This window comes from Pezoporus flaviventris, unplaced genomic scaffold (assembly GCF_033815535.1).
Source record: "Pezoporus flaviventris isolate CSIRO_AGI_PZ_B2104156 unplaced genomic scaffold, CSIRO_AGI_Pfla_v1 ptg000029l, whole genome shotgun sequence".
NCBI classification, from domain to species: domain Eukaryota; kingdom Metazoa; phylum Chordata; class Aves; order Psittaciformes; family Psittacidae; genus Pezoporus; species Pezoporus flaviventris.
Window position 1 is genome coordinate 9,772,651 of NW_026892577.1, and position 19,600 is coordinate 9,792,250.

Consider the following 19,600-nt stretch of genomic DNA (forward strand, 5'->3'; position numbering starts at 1 on the left):
GAACTAAGCCCCCTCTTTCCTCTGTGTGTATAGTGAGCCAGCTTAGGGTTGAAAGGGTTTTTCCTGACTGATAACAATCACCATGTACTGATGTATCCCCTTACATGTTGTAACCACTGCTAGCTGCTGCTTTCATTCCCCATTTTTCTTCAAGAGCCATTCTCCAAAGTTATGCTGCACTCAGGCTAAATATTTCTGGTCCTACTTATATGTATTTGTAGTATTTGTGAAAAGGAGTAAAATAAACCCGGGGAGGGAGAGAAAAGGGACAGACGCCCAGCAAGAGAGGCTGTGTGCCGTGCCGGGAGCCGAGCGCCAGGTGGCGATGCTGGACTAGCTCTGCTGCTCCTGGATCCTTTTCAGAGCATCCCTCTCCCCCGCCAGCGCGGTCCGCAGGCTGTCCCTGTCTGAAACAGAACGGGAAGGCTGCGGTGAAGGGATGCCTTGTCGTCGGGACAGGTCTGTGCCGCGCCATGGTTGGTCTTGGTGGAGAACAGGTTGGGAGCGATGGTAGAATTGCAGATCTGCTTTGGATTTGGTGATGTGAAGGTGATGGCCGAGGAAGGTAAGGGAAAGGCAGGGCAGGGTGACTCCAGCGTGCTCAGCAGAAGAGGATGCAAAGCTCGTTGGGGCTATTGCACGTGGTGGCTACAGGAGGGAATGAACAAGCTGGGGTTGTCAAAGGGAACCACAGGGTCCCTGTGATGTTGCCTTGGTCCCTCTTGCTAATGCCAGGGTAGGACCTGGGTTTGGCTCAGAGCATTGGCCTTTCCTAATCTGTGGCAGTGCTTGCGCTCAGCCCATCTGGCAGGTCAGTGCCCCATTTTGCAGGGGCAGTCTCTGTTTGCAGCTCTACCCCTTGCTACTGAAAGGACAAGGAGGCTGTGGCCAGAGAGGGCTTTCCAGACCCACCAGAGAACCTCATGTCCCTAGGAAAACAGGAGCTGGGCGCAAACTTGCCCTGTCCCAACAGCTAAGAACTGCTCAGGATGGTAGTGGAAAAAGCTGGGAAATCTCGCATGGCTGTTGTAAGAGTGCTCCTGAGCACATCCTGCAGCAGCAATGCTGTTAGGTTTGGGGGAAACTGACATCACTCTGGAGAATTCAAACCCCCTTCGGGTCCCTTTGGCACTGCCTGAGCTCTCTCCTCCCAGCTCTGCCCAAGGAAGAGGCCCTCATGCCACTGTTGCTCTTACTTCAGCCTCTCACAGCTGCACTGCCCATCATGTTTTGCCACGCTTGTGGAAGTGGTAAACACTCAGTCACCATGCTGCTGCAGGATACCTAAATCAACTTTATTCACAATCACAGTTATCCAATTTTGCACAATGAGTTATTCTTCTCTTTAAACAGAACACAAAACATCTTAAAGTAAAGCAATGAAATGCAAATGACACAAGAACACGGAGGTACATGGGAACCTACACCAGTCAAACAAAACAAAAGGTTAGAATTGTTGTTACTGCTTTTGCTGTTGTTATTTTTGTCTCCACAGAGAGAGCCTTGCTCTCTTCCTCCCTGCTCACAACCAGAGGCCAGCTGATGCCAGGAGCAGGACTTAACCCCAATTTTTTTAGCTCGGATGCTGGGGGAGTTTTCAGCTTCTGCTAACTCCTAGAGTTTGGTCCACAGTAAAACAAACACAGTTATATATTAAAACACTCTGGATTCAAAAGTTGAAAAGGGAATTCACACCACTGCACTGGTACTCATGGATGGAGTTCCTTCAAAAATAAAATGTACCCCTTGGCTTGCCCTGCGTGGAGGGGAATGGGTCCCACTGTTGTGGGGAAGGCTTGGGAGGATGCTTATTGCACGTTTCCCCACATCCACTATTTCATCAACTCCTTCCCACTCCTTCGCTTCCTTCTCCCTGAAAGCTTTGCACTGGAGTTTGTATAACAGCTGAACCAGGCTCCCTGTATCTGCAGGTCATGGCTCTGTCCTGGGGCAAGCTGGAGGCTGGCTGCATGCCTGCTGCTGGCATGGTTGCTGTGACTACCCCAGACTTGTGCCAAACAGGCTTCCTCCCACTCCTCGGTGAGGGCATCTGGGCACAGGACCCATAATGATCCAGGGCTTTCGACAGCAGCCTGGAGGGCAGGGCTGGGTTAGGGGGGTACATGAGAGGTATGCAAAGAAATAATGTAAATCCCTGTAACCAGATTATCAGTGTTCAAGTTAGTTCTGCCTGCCGGGATGGGCTGGGGGTAGCTGCAGACCCTTGTGGTAGGCTGCAGGGATGGTGATGCCTTTAGAGAAAGGCTCTACAATGCTCTCTCCAGCCAGCAGCCTCTTTTGTAGTTTCCTTAAGAGGACAAAGTAAGGATATGTTTTTCCAGGTGCTCTTGTGAGCAGCTTCTGCAAGTGCTCCTTTACCCACCTCCCGCCTGGGGCATCCTGCAGTGACTGTCTATGCACATTAAATGCTTTTATCCCTATGCCACACTGTTGCCTAGTGTCCTATCAGTGGCCATATGCTGCAGCACGGGAAAAGGCTTTGCAGGAGGGGTGCAACTCCATGACCTTCTCCAGCCTGACCTTATGGGCAACATGGTCAAACACCACTGCTGCTCTGCCTTAACTCGGTCACACCTCAGGGCCCAGACACTGTCTCTACCTCCTGCGTGGCCCTGGAAGGCAGAGGAGATGATAGGCAGCTCCTGCTACACCAGGCTCATGGGCCAGCAGCCATGAGGTTGCCATGGCAGGCACCCACCATGGGGACAGCATGGTTCCCAACAGGGGCAGGAGGGACAGGGATTTATCAAAATCAACCAAAACAAACCAAAGCCCTCAAGCTGGGTTGGGTTTTTTTTCTTTCCTTTCTTCCTAACACATAAGGACAGCCATGGCTGTGAAGGGCTGAGTACTACCCGGCTGGTTTTGTCTTGAAGCACAGTGATGAAGTTACCAGTAAATAAAACCCACAGACATGTGGGTTTATACATTCTTCCCCAGTGAGGTTGGGGTTTTTGTTTCTTTTTTTCTCTTTTATTTTCTCCCTCACAAGTGCTGTCTGGATGGTAGGGGAAGAAAGGTGAGGGAGACATCCCCCTCTGCTGCAGGCCCATGGGATCAGAGATGCTGCTGAGTCCCTTGTGCTGCGTGGAGACCACGCACAGATCAGTGGTGGTGGGCTTCGAGAGCCGCTTGTCATGCAACAGGATGGCAACAAGAGGTGGCTGGATACCACTGTGAGGAAGCAAGGCCAGTGTCAATGTTGGCTGGCAAACCCACCATGAATGCTTCTGCTAGGGAGCAGCTGGGAACAGCCCTGAGGAGCCGCTCATCTCCCTGCAGACTTGGGGCAGGTGTTGCTTCACAAATACTGGGTCCACTTCTGCACTGGCCACAGTCTTTCTGCTGTGAATGTGCTCACTGCACCTCCCTCGCTGGGTCAAAGCTTGCTTCACTCCATCCTTTCTAAGGAGTTTCCTATAGTCAGGCTGCTTGTACATGAATACAGGTTTGTTTTGTTTCTCCTCTTCTGCTAAGCTGTCCTCTGTGTGTGCAGTGTCTCTGGAAGGAGAGGTGTAGCACTAAACCTTCTATCACTTGCTGTCCCTGCTTGACACTGGAGACTCCTGTCTGCTGTGCATGGTGTAGAAAAGGGGTGACTGCACCAGCCATTTTTTTGAGATAAAGATTAAAATCCACAAGGGAGAGTGGTCCATCGCAGCTTCCCTGACACACTGGAGTTCAGCCCCAGGGCTTGCTTGGAGGGTAGAAGAGCAGCGTCTAAGCTTGTCTCATCTGTGTTCCATGGAAGAGGGGATCAGGGTGGTGGTGGGTGATGTTTTTTGAATCTCCTGCATGATGAATAGAGACCAATACCTGTGTTGTTTCACAGTCTTCTCCCCACCTGCCTAGTCCCCACCACAGCACCTGCTGCTGCTCTAAGTGCTGCGGTATGTTTTGATGATATCTTTGATGGCCCGTCTGCAGATGGGGCAGCAAGCGTTGGCCATCTTCTTGAGCTTCAGCCCACACGAGTAGCAGAGACACATGTGTCCACAGGAGTAAATGACTGTGTCTACCATGTTCTCGTAGCAGATGGTACATTCATCTCCCCAGGGCCCTGAGACAGACGGGGAGATGGGTGACTCAGGCAAGCTGACTGGAGAGTTGGGAGCTGTGCCTGAAACACAAAGAACAGGGTCACTCCTGCTTAAAAGCCTTCCTGACATCCCATGGTAACGTCTGCCCTGAAGCTGGTTACAGAGGGAGGAACCATGCTTTAGCAGAAGTGGATGCTCCAGGATCAGGGGTCCTTCCTGAGACCTACTGACCCATTCCTTGAGCCCTGGTTCACATGCCAAGGCTCGGGCAGCAGAAAGGCATCTGCTGGGATCTGCTGCCCGTGTACAGCAAACCAAGAGACAGCTGTTCCCACACAGCAGGAACAAAGAGCAGTTTCATGTTTTCAAACCGCTGTCTAAACATTAACAAAGGAGGAAAAATCAGGAAGGGTGGATCAAGCCTTCTGCTTTGAAGAGTGAAAGGCTGGGTGGCACATGGTGGCAGCAGCTCCTAAGACAAGCAGTGCTTCATCTCTAGGGCCAATCCAGGGATGTGGGAACATTAACGCCTGGCTGCAACTCACCCCGTGTAGATCCGTCAGGACAGGAGTGGGGTGGTACATGCATGGACAGCATCTAGCTCTGAGTGGGTCATTGCTTTGAGAGCTAGGAATGGCTGCAGTAATTCTGCTCACGGCACACCCGTAGCGAGGCTTCACCATGAGGCCAGATGAAGTAGCAAGATAATGAGAAAATTTATGGGTTTTTTTCTCCCAAGATCCGTTAAAAATCTGAATGTTTGCTGTTACCAGTTATTAGACTTGAGACTGGTAGGTACCTTCAATGAAAACCACTCTTGGTTTGGACAACAAGGATTTGGTAAGTTATATATCCCACCATCACTGCCTTGGGATCATGCAAGTACCTGGGGCTTTTAAAGTGCTGCAGAACAGCCTGTCATTTTCTAGTGCATGTGCATTTATGTAAATCTCACCGAAACTGACTGGAATATTAGAAATATCAATAGTGCCTTTTCCTGTGAGGGGTACTGAAGGTGTGAGGAGCGGGAACATGGGGCCGTAGGCATACCCATAGCTCCAGTCTAAGCTAGCATGCAACATGTCACTGCCACACAGCACTCCAGAAGGAGCTGTGCGTCACAGAGCCACGCATACAGCAGAAACTCTGCTACCTCCCTGGGGACCTTTTGTGATGAAAAGGGCTGGAGAAATATGGCTGTCTAGGCATTTAAGCAGCTTCTACGTAAAGCAGACTGAAAATAGCCTTCGCAGAGGCTCTCCCTTCCTCCCCAAGGGAGCTGACAGGAGACTCTACTGATCACTGTGGTTTTAGAGTCCTTCTGAGAGACAAGAGTGAGCCTGTGAAGGGAGGCCGGGCAGAGCAGGCCAGGGGAGCCAGAGGAAAGGCACTGGAGGATCCCATCGTACTTACCACTGATAGAGCTGCAGAGGGGGCCAGAGACACCGCTGCAGAGGACGGTGGGGGAATTGGGTGTCGATGTAGGCAAGCTTGGTGTGGACAGTCCCAGCCGCTCTGCTAATATGGTGGAACCTGCACCACAAGAAGAGAAACCTACGGTTACTGTTAAAACTTGGGGCTGACAAGGCACGGGGGTGTGTGGCAGGGGGTGCAGCTCTCGGTGCTTGTCAGGATTTGTGTCTCATCAGCATGGAATCTGAGGGGGAGATAAAGGAGAAGAAGAAACCTCATATGCCTTTTTAAATGCTAGCAGCTGGCCCTGAAGAGACATCAAGCTCCCGCAGCCCCTGAAACTTGCTGGAGCTCCTTTAGCCACCATAACCCTTTGTTTCTGCCCTTAAATATGTCTCAAGCCATGAAGTGCAGTTACTTTCCTTATGGTTTCATGCTCATATGCACCCTCTGCACTATATCCAGTGATAGGATTATGAGGACACAGCCTGCAGCAGGGTGGGCTGGACCGCAGCACAAGAACACGCTGTCAAAGCACTCTTCACTAACCCAGTACAAAACTGCATCATTCCAGGCTCCAACAAATTCATGCCAAGTCAGTCAAGGCCTTCCCAAAGACACAAGTGTTTTCCTCACTCAGAAAAACAGCTCTGCTCAGTGCTCTGCCTCTTGTGTAGGTGGCTTCTGTCAGAGGTGGGGATAAGTCACCAAAATGCATTTAGCTCTGGGATGAACAAGGATACGTCTCCCCCAATTCAGGAGCATTATCTCCACTCCCTGCATGTCTGGATGTGATGGCTCAAGAGTGCAGAGCCCCTTGAAGTCCCTGTTAGGTGTCCCCAGCTCCACGACCTCCTGCTTTTGCTGCCCACCATCACCTCTGTGTTTGTTTGTGTGCTATTTGCCAGAAAAGCCAGTTCTGCCCCACAGCCTGCTTGGCACCCTCCCTCCAGCTCAGCCTCTTTCTTCTGCTGTTATAAAAACAAGTATCTTTAAACCCCTTCCAGAAGGGGAAAAAAATAAATGCTTCAAGCCAGCTGTTGCAAAGGTTTTGTAGGGGAATTTCATTGTTAGCGATGTGGTCTAGTCTTCAGTAAGACAGTGGTGAGACAACAGCATGCACATGCATGAACCAAGGTATGGTTTCTTGGTGGTTAAGAACTGGTTTGCCTATAGTGTTAAAGTTTCGAGTTTCTCAGTTGAGAAGACAACCAGGGTAAATCCAAATCAGAACCAAAATGCTAATGCTTCTTCATGTCACCATATAAGGAGCTGAGAGGCACAGAGGATTTAGATCCGCAGTGTCCTTGAGGAGTCAGAAGCTACTCTCTAGAGAAAAAGCAGCAGCAGGAGGCCAGGAAATCCCCATGGTCCTTTAGTTCCTATTTGCAGGGATGTAGCTGCTACTGAGCCAAAGAAGACGGAACCTGGGAGGCAGGGACTCCGACAGCCAAATGTGAATTGTGCAAACAAAGCACAAGCACAGCAGGAACCAATGCCGGATTCTCCTGCCCTAAAAATTATCAGATTAAGACAGAGCAGTTAAGTGTAGCATGGCGGGGGAGGGAGCATGTTTAGGTCAAAAATCTGTTCTGAGGACTGCATATGGGAGAAAGAGCAATCAGCTTCAGCCTTCAGTCCTTCAGTTTTACCCCAAATCAAAGGAGGAGCACTGCTCCCAGGCACAATCTGCAGTTGATTTGGTCTATAAAGGGCTTTGGGGCTCTCACAGTTGAGGTGCTGTAGAAAAGCACCTCCTTTATCACACAGATGGGAGCTGAAGCTGGAGTTTAGCTCAGTCAATATGCAAAAAGAATGATGCAGTCTCTAATGACAACCACTAGCTATGGCCCTTCCCTTCCAATCTGACAGATGACCGTAGCAGAAAACTTGCCCTGTGGGTAGCACACACTGTAAACAAGACCAGCAGGGGCATGGATTTCAGCTCGTTCCCTCCACACAGAGCAAATATGAACACTGAGAGGCTGAACAAGTTTTTCAAGCCTTCCCTCTCCTCCCTGCAGCCTGGAGCCATTTCTTCCATTCGGCTGACACGCAGCACATTGCATTTGTAACACCAACCTGGTCATTTCCTTCAGTGTAAAATAAAGACTATTAGGAGTATTTTCCTTCTTGGACTAACAGGAGAATTTGGAGGTTCCCCAGTTGTCACAGAGTATGAATTGATCATGCTGGCAGCACTGAAAACATCCTTTCCACAGTGCGAGGAGAGCTCACCAGTGTAGGAACCACAATCTTCTGGTTGTAGCTGGTCTGAATCCCAAAATGGCCTTACCAAAGACCCAAGGGCCAGCACACACCTTCCCAGTTCTTTCTCTTAACACAAGGCTCAGCTCTTGACTTTTCTCCAGCGTAAGTATAGAGCTTTGTTCAAAACAATGAGTTCCCTACCAGACAAGACTCACTTCTCCCTTGGTGACAGAATAATCAACATAAGACACGTTACTCACGCTGTTAATATATTGCTGGATGGTGTGCAGATACCATGACAAGGAGCATGGAATGAGATCATGTGCAGGGTGGAATGAGTGTGGCCAGCTTGGTTTAACTAAAACCAGATACATGTGCTCAAGGCCAAACATGCTCATTGTGTGCACAGAGCTCCTACCAAGAGCTAGCTTTCAAACCACAAGTTAAAAAAATTAAATAATTCTAAATAAATCAATTTAAACATTCTTCCTTCCTCTAAAGCCCCCAGATAAATTGCCTTTGCTGCTAACTTGTCTCATGCTTGATCTCAAACACGCTGAACATACTGGAATCACCTTTAAATAGATTTGAATCAATTCCATTTGCTGTTTTAACTTTGCAAAGTCCAGTTGTTAGCAAAATCTAGTGCAGATTGACTTTTTCTCTGCACTTCTGTCATTGCTCTGGGAGAGGTGCAAATAAATGAACCTATATGTCGACCACAAAAGGAAATAGAGTATTGTATTTTCAGCAGAAGGGAGCTTTATGATGGAACGTACAGACTACATCACGCCAGGAAAGGCTGCTAGTATTGTAAAGGTTTGTAATCCAAAATGGTCTTGCCAAACTGGAAATAGGATCAGAAATAAATGGGATGGTATTCAATACGATCAAATGCACAATGAAAGACTTAAGCAGAGATAATCAGCTACCCAAATACAAGAGAGAGAATTAGTCTATTCAATTAGAAATAACAGCTGTACTACAGAAAAAGGCCTGGAGATTGGTGGAGGTCACCAGATGATCATAAATCAACAACTCCATCCTGTTATGAAAAGGTTGCATGAACCCAGCATCATATAAGGCTGATTAAGGACTGGAGCAGGAGCCTGGAGGACTATGGTATCTCTGTCCCTGGAAATATTCAAAACTCAGCTGTACATGGTGTTGTGCTAACTTGGAAGTTAGCCCTGCTCTGAGCGGGAGGATGGATTAGGTAATTCCCAGGGGTCCCTTCTGACCTAAAATGTTGTATAATTCTATGATTTTTAGATGGCAACATTTTTCACAGGCTGATAAAAGGAGAGAAGAAACAGTCTCTTCTTCATGGAAGCTCTGGATAAGACAAGAATCATGGGTTCAGACTCCTAAGGTATTCAGATTAGATTTTGTATAGATAGTGAAGCACTGTAAAGCAGTCAGACTTCCTAGAGAAACCATGGCACCTCCATCATCAGAGCTATTTAAGAGCGGGAAGGTGAGTTAGGTAGTCTCTTGGGATCCCATCCAGCATTTATAATTTTTATAGAACTAAGTTGGAAAAGACCTTTAAGATCATCAAGTTCAACCTTTACCCCAGGATAAAGATACTTTACTCTCATAAGCTCTTTTATGAGAGTAGTTATCTGTATCCGTAACTGCCCTTTTATAGAACATCCTAACTGTCACCAAAATACAGCAGCTGTGGCTGTCAAAGATGCTTTTGGCTCTCTGTGTCTATTGTGGCAAACAGGGTGGTTTCCCAGAACATTGCAATCCATTCCCAAGGGATATCTCCTGAGGCTGTCCCAACTTTTAAGCTTCTCTCTTAAGGACAGCTGTCTGGGGAAAGCTGTATAGCTGAATGATTTACATTGGAAATCAGGCCAGATACAAATTCAATATTCTTTAAAAATACAGAAAATTTTCTATTAACTCTCACCCTTAATTAATTTATAAAAATCATAGAATCACAGAATGGTTTCAGTTGGAAAGGACCTTAAGATCCAACCCCCTGCCATGGGCAGGGACACCTTAAAATATTATTTCTACATCTCTTTTTTCTAATAAAATGATTATGTTGACCTCCTTATTACTGTGCAGGTTCCAGGGGAAGAACTGGAAAACAACCACTACAACAAAACCAGGTGGGAAAAGCATCACGCTGTCTGAATTTTCCTGCTGAATATGCTTATGGGCATTTGCTACGATGCAAGTAAATCCCCAGGGAATCTCTGTAGCCTAGAACAGAGAGTATCTTCCACAAACCTGTTCTGCAGCTATTCCCAACCCATTGCTAACAAGCAGTATATCAATACCCCCAGATTCAAACCACAGCTGAGATGGAGAAAAAAGTAGACTAATGCCAAAGAGCATGTTGCTTCCTTATTACTGTTGACTTTGGATCACTGGAGGTTGGGGAAACTGCCAATTTAAGGTGTTCATAACACATTTCTTAAGCTGGTATCTATTCCCAAGAGAGGCGATAGCAGGGCAGGACTGATCTTGGGACTCAAATAATGACAAAAGACTGAACTCCGCCAGATTATGAAAAACATCCATAAGGCAGTGAAAGGTACCCAGTAACTTCTTGGGATTTATTAGGGTATTCCTCACACTGTCCCAGCATGTGGAGGAGCGTTCATGTTCATAAGGAGATGAAATCAAGACTCAATCCATTTTACTAAATCTCATCTCCTTCTCTCATTCTTTTCCCCCTCATAATTAAATTCAATATTATATAGTCCCTTTGCACCTTATCAGATCTTAACCTGAAAGGCCTGGAAGCACAATGTTTCCAGCAGAGCACTGAAACTGTGCTCTGCAGGCTGAAAATGCCTGCTGCTTTGCAGTGGAAATGCGGTATTGCATAGTCTGGAGACTCTGCTTTCAAGACTTTGTTGGCTGCAAACAGGAAGAAATATCATTATTTCTGCCCCCAGAATGTTTTCTGGCAATGCCAAACACCACCTCAGGTGTTTCACTTGCCTTCTGCTATTACCTGTCTAGGCTCTTAATAACTATTTCACAAGCATCATGAAAATAATGCATAACCACTCCAGAGCTATACTTTTTTTCTCCTTTGAACTTATCCAACTAAAAGTTTGCTCTTCCTGGCTTACATGACACTGTCAGTAAATGACCATTACTGTCCAGATCACAGTTCACATAGTCTGATCTTCACCTGTTTAATGGCCATTCCTTACTGATAGCCATCATAAGGACTATAGTCAGATCTTAACTAAACATTGTACCTAAAAGACAAAATATGGGAGCCTTCTGCCATAGTTTCTAAGGTTTATGCAACATACCGACTTGCCCTTATGCTGAGTATCATGTGAAGCACATTGACAGCCACTTCTCTTTTTCTAACACATTTGCTGCATAAATAGGCCAGTTAATACAGATATGGTAATTACCAATGGTAATCACAGATTTTTGATGTTGTTCCATGCAAGGTGCCATAGCTTCCAGCACACAGTGGAAAACATCAGTACAGCTGCTGGAATCTGGCTGCAGCCTTCAACTGGCATATCTATGGGTGCTCAAGAGAGCTGTGCTCATCTCATACATTTCAGTCCAATGAGCACTGGGCAGAGCCACATGTCATAATGACATTCATAGTTGTTTAGCTGCCTTTCAGAACTCAACTAGATTTCCTTTTAAGAGCCAGATTTTTGAGCCTGTCAACTAAAATAATTCCCTTATCACAAAAACTGTTCAATATCCATTCTCACACTTAACACTATCAATATATCAGGCCCACTGCTTTTGTTATCTAAATAGGATCAAGGTCCATTCAAAAATCTGGCACGGTCATGGGTACCGAGCTCATGTGAACTAAGGCCTAAGAAAGTCTGCCCCATAGCATGCGAGCTCCTGCAGTGTGCGTGGGCCGTGATGTTGCTAAGACTGGACACTAGAGTAACTTAACCCTGTGAGTCATATTTTTGCTTAATCTAATCTACCACAGATCTCTGGCTTGATAGTAACCACTAGTATGTGAACACCCTTGATAACTACCCATGTGCAAGACTGGTAGGACCGGGAACTTAATTTTGGTCCTTACTATGTTTTTACTGAAAAATCTTCTACATAAGTCTTTCTTTTTTTTTTCTGCTCACTGATGTAGCTTGGGTAGAACTTCCCCACTTCATTTATTCCTCTATTCATCCACCCATTCTAGCAAAAGTTATGGACATCTTTCTAACTTTTAGAGAATGCAGACTAGTAGAATTACACAGCTCTTCTGCATATTACAGAGCAAAAGCCCATACTGAAGATGCAGTAGGGAACCCGTAACAGTACACGAAATGTGTATTCTTTTGACCTTCCGTTCTAGTGGCAAGACACAGGGTACTGAGGTCTCCTGGGTTCTTTCCCCCATCTTCTCTAAGAAAGACAAATTTTCTGTCTTTGGGTGTTCCGCAAGCACATGTCAGACTAACAAACACCTCTCCCTTGACATGAAATCTGGTATTGTATCAGTGGTCGATCGACTGAAAGGTGGATCTTAAGAAGACAAGCTTTGCAAGACTTCAATCTTTCCACTTTTTGTATTTCAGTAACTGGTTTTCACTAATGCAAATACAACACCAGATGTAGAGGGAGCTGCAAATACCAAACAGCAAGATAGTCTCAATGCTAAAATGACAGCCCTCCCCACAGCATGCTTTCTACTCCGCAGAGCAGCCACTTCTGCACATTACCACACTTTTTTTGCCTTCAGTGAAGGCTGCAGAAGAGCTATTCTGTCCCCCAGGGCCACTCATGTCTTGCCCAACAGGGATTTTTGAATCCATCATCCTAAAACAAAGGAACAAAGCACCTGTTACTGACTGGGCATATGTAGATCAACAATAATGTTAGGGAAGGATGTAAGCATATCCATCATTCCTGAATGCTTTGCACAGCCATTTGTTATGTTCCCACGGTGATGGCAACAATACTCCATTGACCAGAAACCAGAGCTTCTTTCCCTTGGGCACAATAGTTTTTGGCCAACCATGCTCTCAGAGCCTGGCCTCTGTGCTGCAGCTCATCTCTGCCCCCCAGGTGACTGACATCAGTTGATGATCCATGGGGTTTTTTGCATCCGAGTATTTCCTGGAGGATTTTAAAACTGTTCTGAATAGAACAATATTACATTTTGTTCTTTACAAGCCCATGAAAACATAAAAGATTTTGCATTATGCTACAGAAATGTCCAGAAATATAGGTCAAAAAGCAGCCTGGCAGATATTGCATGCAAAACCATAAGGCCTGTATTTGCAGATGGGCGTCAGAAAACCCCTGCTCAGGGAAATAAAAGATCCAAACCACATGGAGAACAACAGCTGAGACTGCAGTGTGAATCAGAAAAGGAGTGTACTTTATGGATCCACTGGTGCCTTGCTGTCTGCTGTGTCCAGAAGGGCAGCAAGGGACCAGCATACTGATTACCCTCTTGCAGTCATGCACGCTCCAGCAAAGCAGGTGAAGATGAAAGCTCCAAACACTACCGAGGTTTTTGATTCAGCAGCTCTCACAGCCCACGCCCAGTGCGCTGATTGAAAGCAAAGAGCACACAGCAAACTCAGAGGTCATCTTTCCTGACCTGACAGTTAAAGTTCAGTGGTTACTCAGCACCTCATCCTGCAAACACCTGAGGGCATGCACACCATGCAATGAACGTCTAGCTGAACTGAAGTGAAGGAGCCTCTACTGGGGCTTCACCTCTCAACCTGAGAAATACTAGACCAACAGAGCACCCAGACAGATGCTTATACCAGTAAGAGGTAAAAAAAGAAAGAAGCAGCCTGAATTAAGTAGCCGAATCACATGAAAAATGAGAGTTGGAGCTTTCATCTTAAGACAAACAAAACAAAAAGCCCTCTAAAAGATCACGGGTATTAATTACCCTGACCAAATATGTTCCTGCTCATAAGCAGCACCTTTCCAGATCCACCTCAAAAAGGCCAGAGTATTTGGCACACAACAGCAAAAGTAATTCTGTGAGCAAAAGGAAAATCACTGCCTAACCCAGCACCTCCCAGCTCTGTGCTTCAGCAGGAGGGACATGCATACATAGCATGGTAGATGTATACAGGAAACAAATAGTTTCACTTTCCTTTGCCAGCACTGCTCTGAATTTCTGTGGGACACTCTGCTGGATGAAAAAGCACCTGATAAAGAAGGAAAAGAAAGTGCTTAGTCTGCTATGTGACTTTCATGGTAGCCAGAATAACTAACTTGTGCCAGTGGTAGTTCAACGAATAGGCAGATTTTATCTGTCCTGACAGACAAGCTGCAGTTCAAACAGGCTGGTATATATCCTGTATATTCACTATAGGCAGGCAAAGGCATTATGAGATGAGGGAGATCTATACGTCACTTGCTATGAACATCGTACTGCAGGCAGGGATAGTTTATTATCCTAGTAATGACAATCATTTCTGCTTTTGTGGAGGAAAGCATGCAGAGGATGCGACATTTGCAAGCCCTGTGACTGTTGTTGAAAGATCTGCTTGCTTTACCCAGCCTTTACTCAGCTGATACCTCAGTACACAGGCTAATGCTCACTGACTTACCTGTGGCAAGCGTGGGTTAATTATGTGTCAGGTGTGAAGAGATCTTTAGTGAGATGGTTCAAAGGTGCCATTAGCAGGTATTAATGCTGACACTGATCCTAAAGGACAAGCATTTGATTGCATCCAACTCTGTAACTGTGGAGTTTTCCAAGGCACAAGTTATAAAGCAACTTGCCCTAACACAACAGCTTCTTTTTGGGCTAATTCTCCTTTGAAACAATGGATATAAAATGGATGTGAATGGAGAACCATGCGCAGCGCTAGAATCAGACCCAGAAGTTACAAACACTGTAATGCTTTTGTGCAGTTCTTACAACTTAACATCAGTAGTGTGTACATCACTTGGAATGAAAGATAAAACCATGCATGATAGGAAGGTTTATAAAGAGGCATCAATTAATGCAAGTGGATTTCTTTCCAAGAGGCACCGAATATTAACTCTCTTCCTCCCCCCCTAGTCTCTAACACCATAAAATATCATATACCCTGCAGTGCATAGGAACTCCAGGCAGTTAAGTGCTGCACAACACAGGCCTGCTAGATCCCAATCAGCTTAATGAGGCCATTTCCCATAGAAGTGGGAAATGTTTCCAAAATAAAATAAAATTAAATAAAATTAAATTAAATTAAATACTAATAATTTATATTAAAAAAAAACACACAGACAATAAAACTCTGGGGTACCTCTAATTGAATGCATGTTAAAGGAAGAAATTCATTACATGCATTTCTGTGCGTCAATGTTATATTTGCTTATCAGGCTTCTCATGTGCTGTGTTTAACTCGACACTTTCTACATCACTGGAATGAACCAAGGTGGAGAAGGACCAAGTTCCCAAATGGGTATGGCTGGAGTCCTGCGACGGCCAAGGGCAACCACAGGCTAAGAAAACTGTTTACATAGGAATGGGCAAAAGCCAGGGAAGAGAAGAGGTAAGATGGGATCAGCTCCCAAAAAGCCCTATAGATTCTTAGGAGGATTGGGTCAGACAAGTGCCACAGCAGAGACCAGAGAAAACAGGAGAGGCTCCCTTGGAGATAATCTGGAGACAGTAGTTGCAGGAACAGTATCAGCAAGATAAGGAGAAGTCCTGGGACATAGAGAAATAATCCTGATTAAAAAGAAGAGGGCAGTCTTCAAGGCTAAGCTATGGCTTGTGAATCACTAACAATGCAGGAACAGCTGGTGACTCACCTGGGATGGAGCTAAAGTCAAGGGCAGGGGGATTGGAACTAGATGATTTTAAGGTCCTTTCCAACCCCAACAATTCAATGATTCCAGGATTCTATGAAAACCAAATGGCAATACGATGAACTTCACAGAATGATGGAAAGTGGTTTCTCCTGGTAAACCTTTGCTCTACGTCACCCAAAACACTACTGTGTTCACCCATGAAATTGCAACTCTTTTCAGCTGGTTGCTCAAGATAAGGGTCCTATTGCAACACAGAGGGCTGCACACAGGCTTACACCAGCAAGAGTCCTGCCTGCAATGGGATCAACAGCAGTTTGCCTGTACACACTGTCACTCAGGCCACTGCAGATCAAATTTCACTGTTGACTTAAAAAGCCCTTTGCCAGCACCTTTTGTCCCCCAGTACTCAGCTGAACTAACTCCTAATTTGGTCCTTTGCCAACTGTTGTCAGAAATCCCAAGGAACCAAGGATTTATAGTTGTTCTGTCTGCCAGTCCCTGGTCAGCTCTTTCTCCCCTCCCAACTCTCTCCCAGTTTTCAGCCCATTGACCGATTTCAAGGAAGTCTGAAGGAAGGATGGAAACCTCAGCAACAATTGATTACTAAATACTTTGCAACTAAGTAGTTGCATTTTGCATATGCCCATGGTAAAGGAGGCAGGATAGCTTAGCCCACACAGTCTGTATGTATTCGGTATGGAAGTGAATACAGGCTTACCCACAAGAAATGCTGGCTCTTAGGTTGGGGTTTTTTTCAGGCCTAATGCTGCCTCTTGGCCAGAGAACTGCAATATTGTGCAGCTGTTCTGATGAGGCTGAAGTTATTGAAGTGTATGGATAGAAAAGAAACACATAAGCTGGCAGCTCAGCTTCATTGGTGTGACTGTTGATGGAACATGTTATTTCATTACTCAAAACAAACTTCAATATTACTGGAAAGGATGAAATCCACAAGGGAAACCATACCAAAAGAAAACCCCCAAACAAATTAAACTCAAAATAAAGGAGACAAAAGAAAACGAAAGAATATCCACAACCATTTGGATCCCCAAATACTAAATATATGAACTTATTGCTCTGATAGCTCCTCCAGACATGAGTCATACATTTTAAAGCCTTATGGTGTCAATCAATTTAACTTCATAAATTAATTACACCACCAAAACCAGACTGATGCATCCAGACTGGCTCATTTCAACCTTTCAGAACTGTTGATAAAACGACAAGTGAGCTGAAACGCTCACCAGCAAAAGCTGAAAGCAGTAAATCAAATTTAATAGGCTGGTTTTGTGAACTGTACAGGAATGATGCCTGAAAAACCCAACCCAAGCCTGAACTAATGGTATCCTAATGGATATTCAAAGACTGATCACTTCTACATGCGTAATGATTTGGTTGTCTTCATGTGCATAACCTACAGAATTTCTGAATTTAGACTATTAGTTTACATAGAAACTATTTAGAAGGGCTTCCAATGCTGACAAAAAGATCTATTGCCTCCCTCAATAGCTGGCTCCTGTACTTAATTACCCTCACTTATGTTTAATTGAAATTTGTGTTCCTTCATTTTCCAGCAGCTTGGTATTTTCTGCTACATTAAAGTGCTCTCCTCTTTCATTTATTCTCCCTCCATGTGGTCAAGTTGCCTTTTAACCTTTTCTTAGTAACACAGTGACATCCTTCCATCTCCCACTACAGATGACTGTGGCCTCCCAGGTGCTACAGTGTTGGTTGGCTTTAATTTGCTTTCCCTTTGCTGGGGTGACACAAAGAAAAATAGTGTTTCCAACCTCATCTTTCTTTTCTGGGTTTTTTTATTTCTCCTGCAGCAAATATAGTCAGCATATGATGCCAGATCAATAAGATGGAAACAGAAATCAGAATTCTTTACTATCAAACCAATCCGATGCTGCCCTCCACTCTTTCAGTGTTCTATACGACAATTTGCCTTGGTAGAGATGGGCTCCCCTGGTATTTAGTTAGGAAATAAATGTTGTGTCTATATCCAGTGCTGTGCAATAACTGCATGAAGCAAATGTCAGCTTTTATAGTAAAGCCAAAAGCCAGGAGAGACCTGAGCTTGATTCTGCTCTGGGTCAGGATCAAATAACTAATCTCAAGGCATGAAATTTAGTATCCAGTGATCAATACCCTGAGTCAAAAATAAAGCTTCTCTAGGCGCAAGAGTTTCATTGCTGTTCTCCACTTTTTCCATCCTTCAAATGAGGAAAAACTGGAGAAGAAGCAAACCCAGCAATTTTAATTTCATTTTTATAGTCAGCTGTAGTGCTGATGTTGCCTTAACACTGCATAACATTGCTTTGATTAATCTAATAATGGTATGCCTCCAGAAATAGAATGACATCTGCTATTTAAGATAGGTTTGGTACAATTATGCCTCTTGCACTATTTGTGTCTCGCTTCTTTCAAGGATATGGAACTTTACTTTTTCTATTAAAACTAGAATAAGATGACTATAAACACATCTTCTCCTTGATATAAAGCTCAAACTACAAAAGACAGATCACACAAAATTATTCTTGTTTCCATTCGGAAGATGGAGCTTGTCATTAAAAAGATGAATACTTCATATTCTTCTTACGTTTTCTAATATTATTATGACAGATACTATGGCAAGTACCATAATCTGTTCAACTGCAGTGCAAACAGTGCACATCACCCCCCTAATAACATTGCCAAAGCAAGAGATGGAAGTTCATTATTTTCTCTGCCTTCTGTTGAGATACTGCTGATCCATATAATTACTGCAGTTGCAGAGATGTGCAGTGTTGGGACAATGTCAGTGTTCTTTTCTGGGCAGTCGCCCCATACTGATATGGTACTGATACTGGGACTGTGTTGCTCCCAGCATCAGTATACTGGAAACATAAGTCTGAAAATCTCTGTTTGTATTTTTATACCTGCTGAAGAGTATAGGTAAGCTCCAACTTCATAGCTTTTAACTGGGAGAAAGCAGCTTGCTGCCCAAGCTGACATGGATAAAGCTGTACACTTGGCAGGGTCCTACCCTTTCCTTGAGAGAGGCAAGGTCAGCAAGTCTGGTTCTTTTCACTTATATCTCTCTTAAGAACAATAGCCCATTTTTAGCTTCTCTTCCTGTGACCAAGACCAGAAAAGTCTGTTAGGTGGTCACAAATACAGGTAGTGAGGAGTTTTCCAACTCAGCAGATTTCATTTCATGCAGATCTATCTAAAACATGTACTGGAAGTATAGTGGCTTGGGCTGAGCTTGTGAACAGGTAGGGAGGACACACACAGGGTATGCACAACATGAGGTTTGCCCAGGATACAGAGTGCCTGTGTTCAGGTCCATGCTCTGTTGAGTTCTGTATAAGGACATGATTCTGTCTCTCTGGTGAGACAAATCCTTGATGCTCTCTTTCAAGACCCATTGCAAGCAAGCTATGCACTCTCAGAACTGCCAGAATTAGTGATCTCATGTGAAAGGAAGCACTGGTCGATGAGTTAGTTTTACCAGCAGTTCAATGACCTGGGGATGTTTTCTTTCTAACATATACAAGAGCATTTAATCTCCTACTTTACCAGGACATGTTTGACTTCACCTACCATTAGCACAATGACATGTTGGTGGAGAGCAGAGCTAGCCATGGATTATGGTAAAGTACCCACAAAAAATGCAATCAGGCTGAATTATCACGGACTGAGATTGGTGCTCCTGGAAATAAATTGCAGTATTACATTTGTCATCTGTGAGCCTTTAACAGCCACAAAACACTCACAGGATAGGCCTATGGTCAACTTTAAGCAAATTATATAGAACACTTCATACTGTTATCAAGGTGAACTGGACCCTCCAGATAGATGTGTATGTTTACCACAACTTCTCTTCAAAGACTGTCTATAAATCATAAAAACGAAGGTGTTGATTGGCTTTTTGTTTTGTTCTGGGTTTTGTTCTTTTTCTCCCTGTTGGGTAAAAGGGGCATTTTAATAGTGATGTTTTTAAGTAATAAGGAATGTAAGTATATTTAAAGTTCCATGAATATAAAAGTATAAACAAGAAAGGAACATCTTAAAATCATCTCCAGTTAGAGGAGTACCAGGAATTACAGCATCTTCTCAGAATCTACCATTTACTTTCTGACACTGACACCAGCAGAACCATGATATGCTCCAAATTCATGTCCAAA

The 19,600-nt window shown here is 44.7% G+C and overlaps 1 protein-coding gene across 4 annotated transcripts in view; it reads right to left on the reverse strand.

Annotated features, from left to right (window-relative positions):
* Window positions 1–1,271: 1,271 nt before the first annotated feature.
* NEURL1 (neuralized E3 ubiquitin protein ligase 1) overlaps window positions 1,272–19,600 on the reverse strand; it is a 159,307-nt gene continuing 140,978 nt past the window's right edge. For all 4 annotated transcript variants that reach the window (XM_061458837.1, XM_061458840.1, XM_061458839.1 and 1 more), the window contains 2 exons: window positions 5,475–5,594; window positions 1,272–4,141 (listed from right to left, as the gene is read on the reverse strand). In XM_061458837.1, coding sequence (XP_061314821.1) covers window positions 3,900–4,141; window positions 5,475–5,594 — 362 coding nt within the window. In that variant the 3' untranslated portion in view covers window positions 1,272–3,899. The remainder of the gene's footprint in view (window positions 4,142–5,474; window positions 5,595–19,600) is intronic.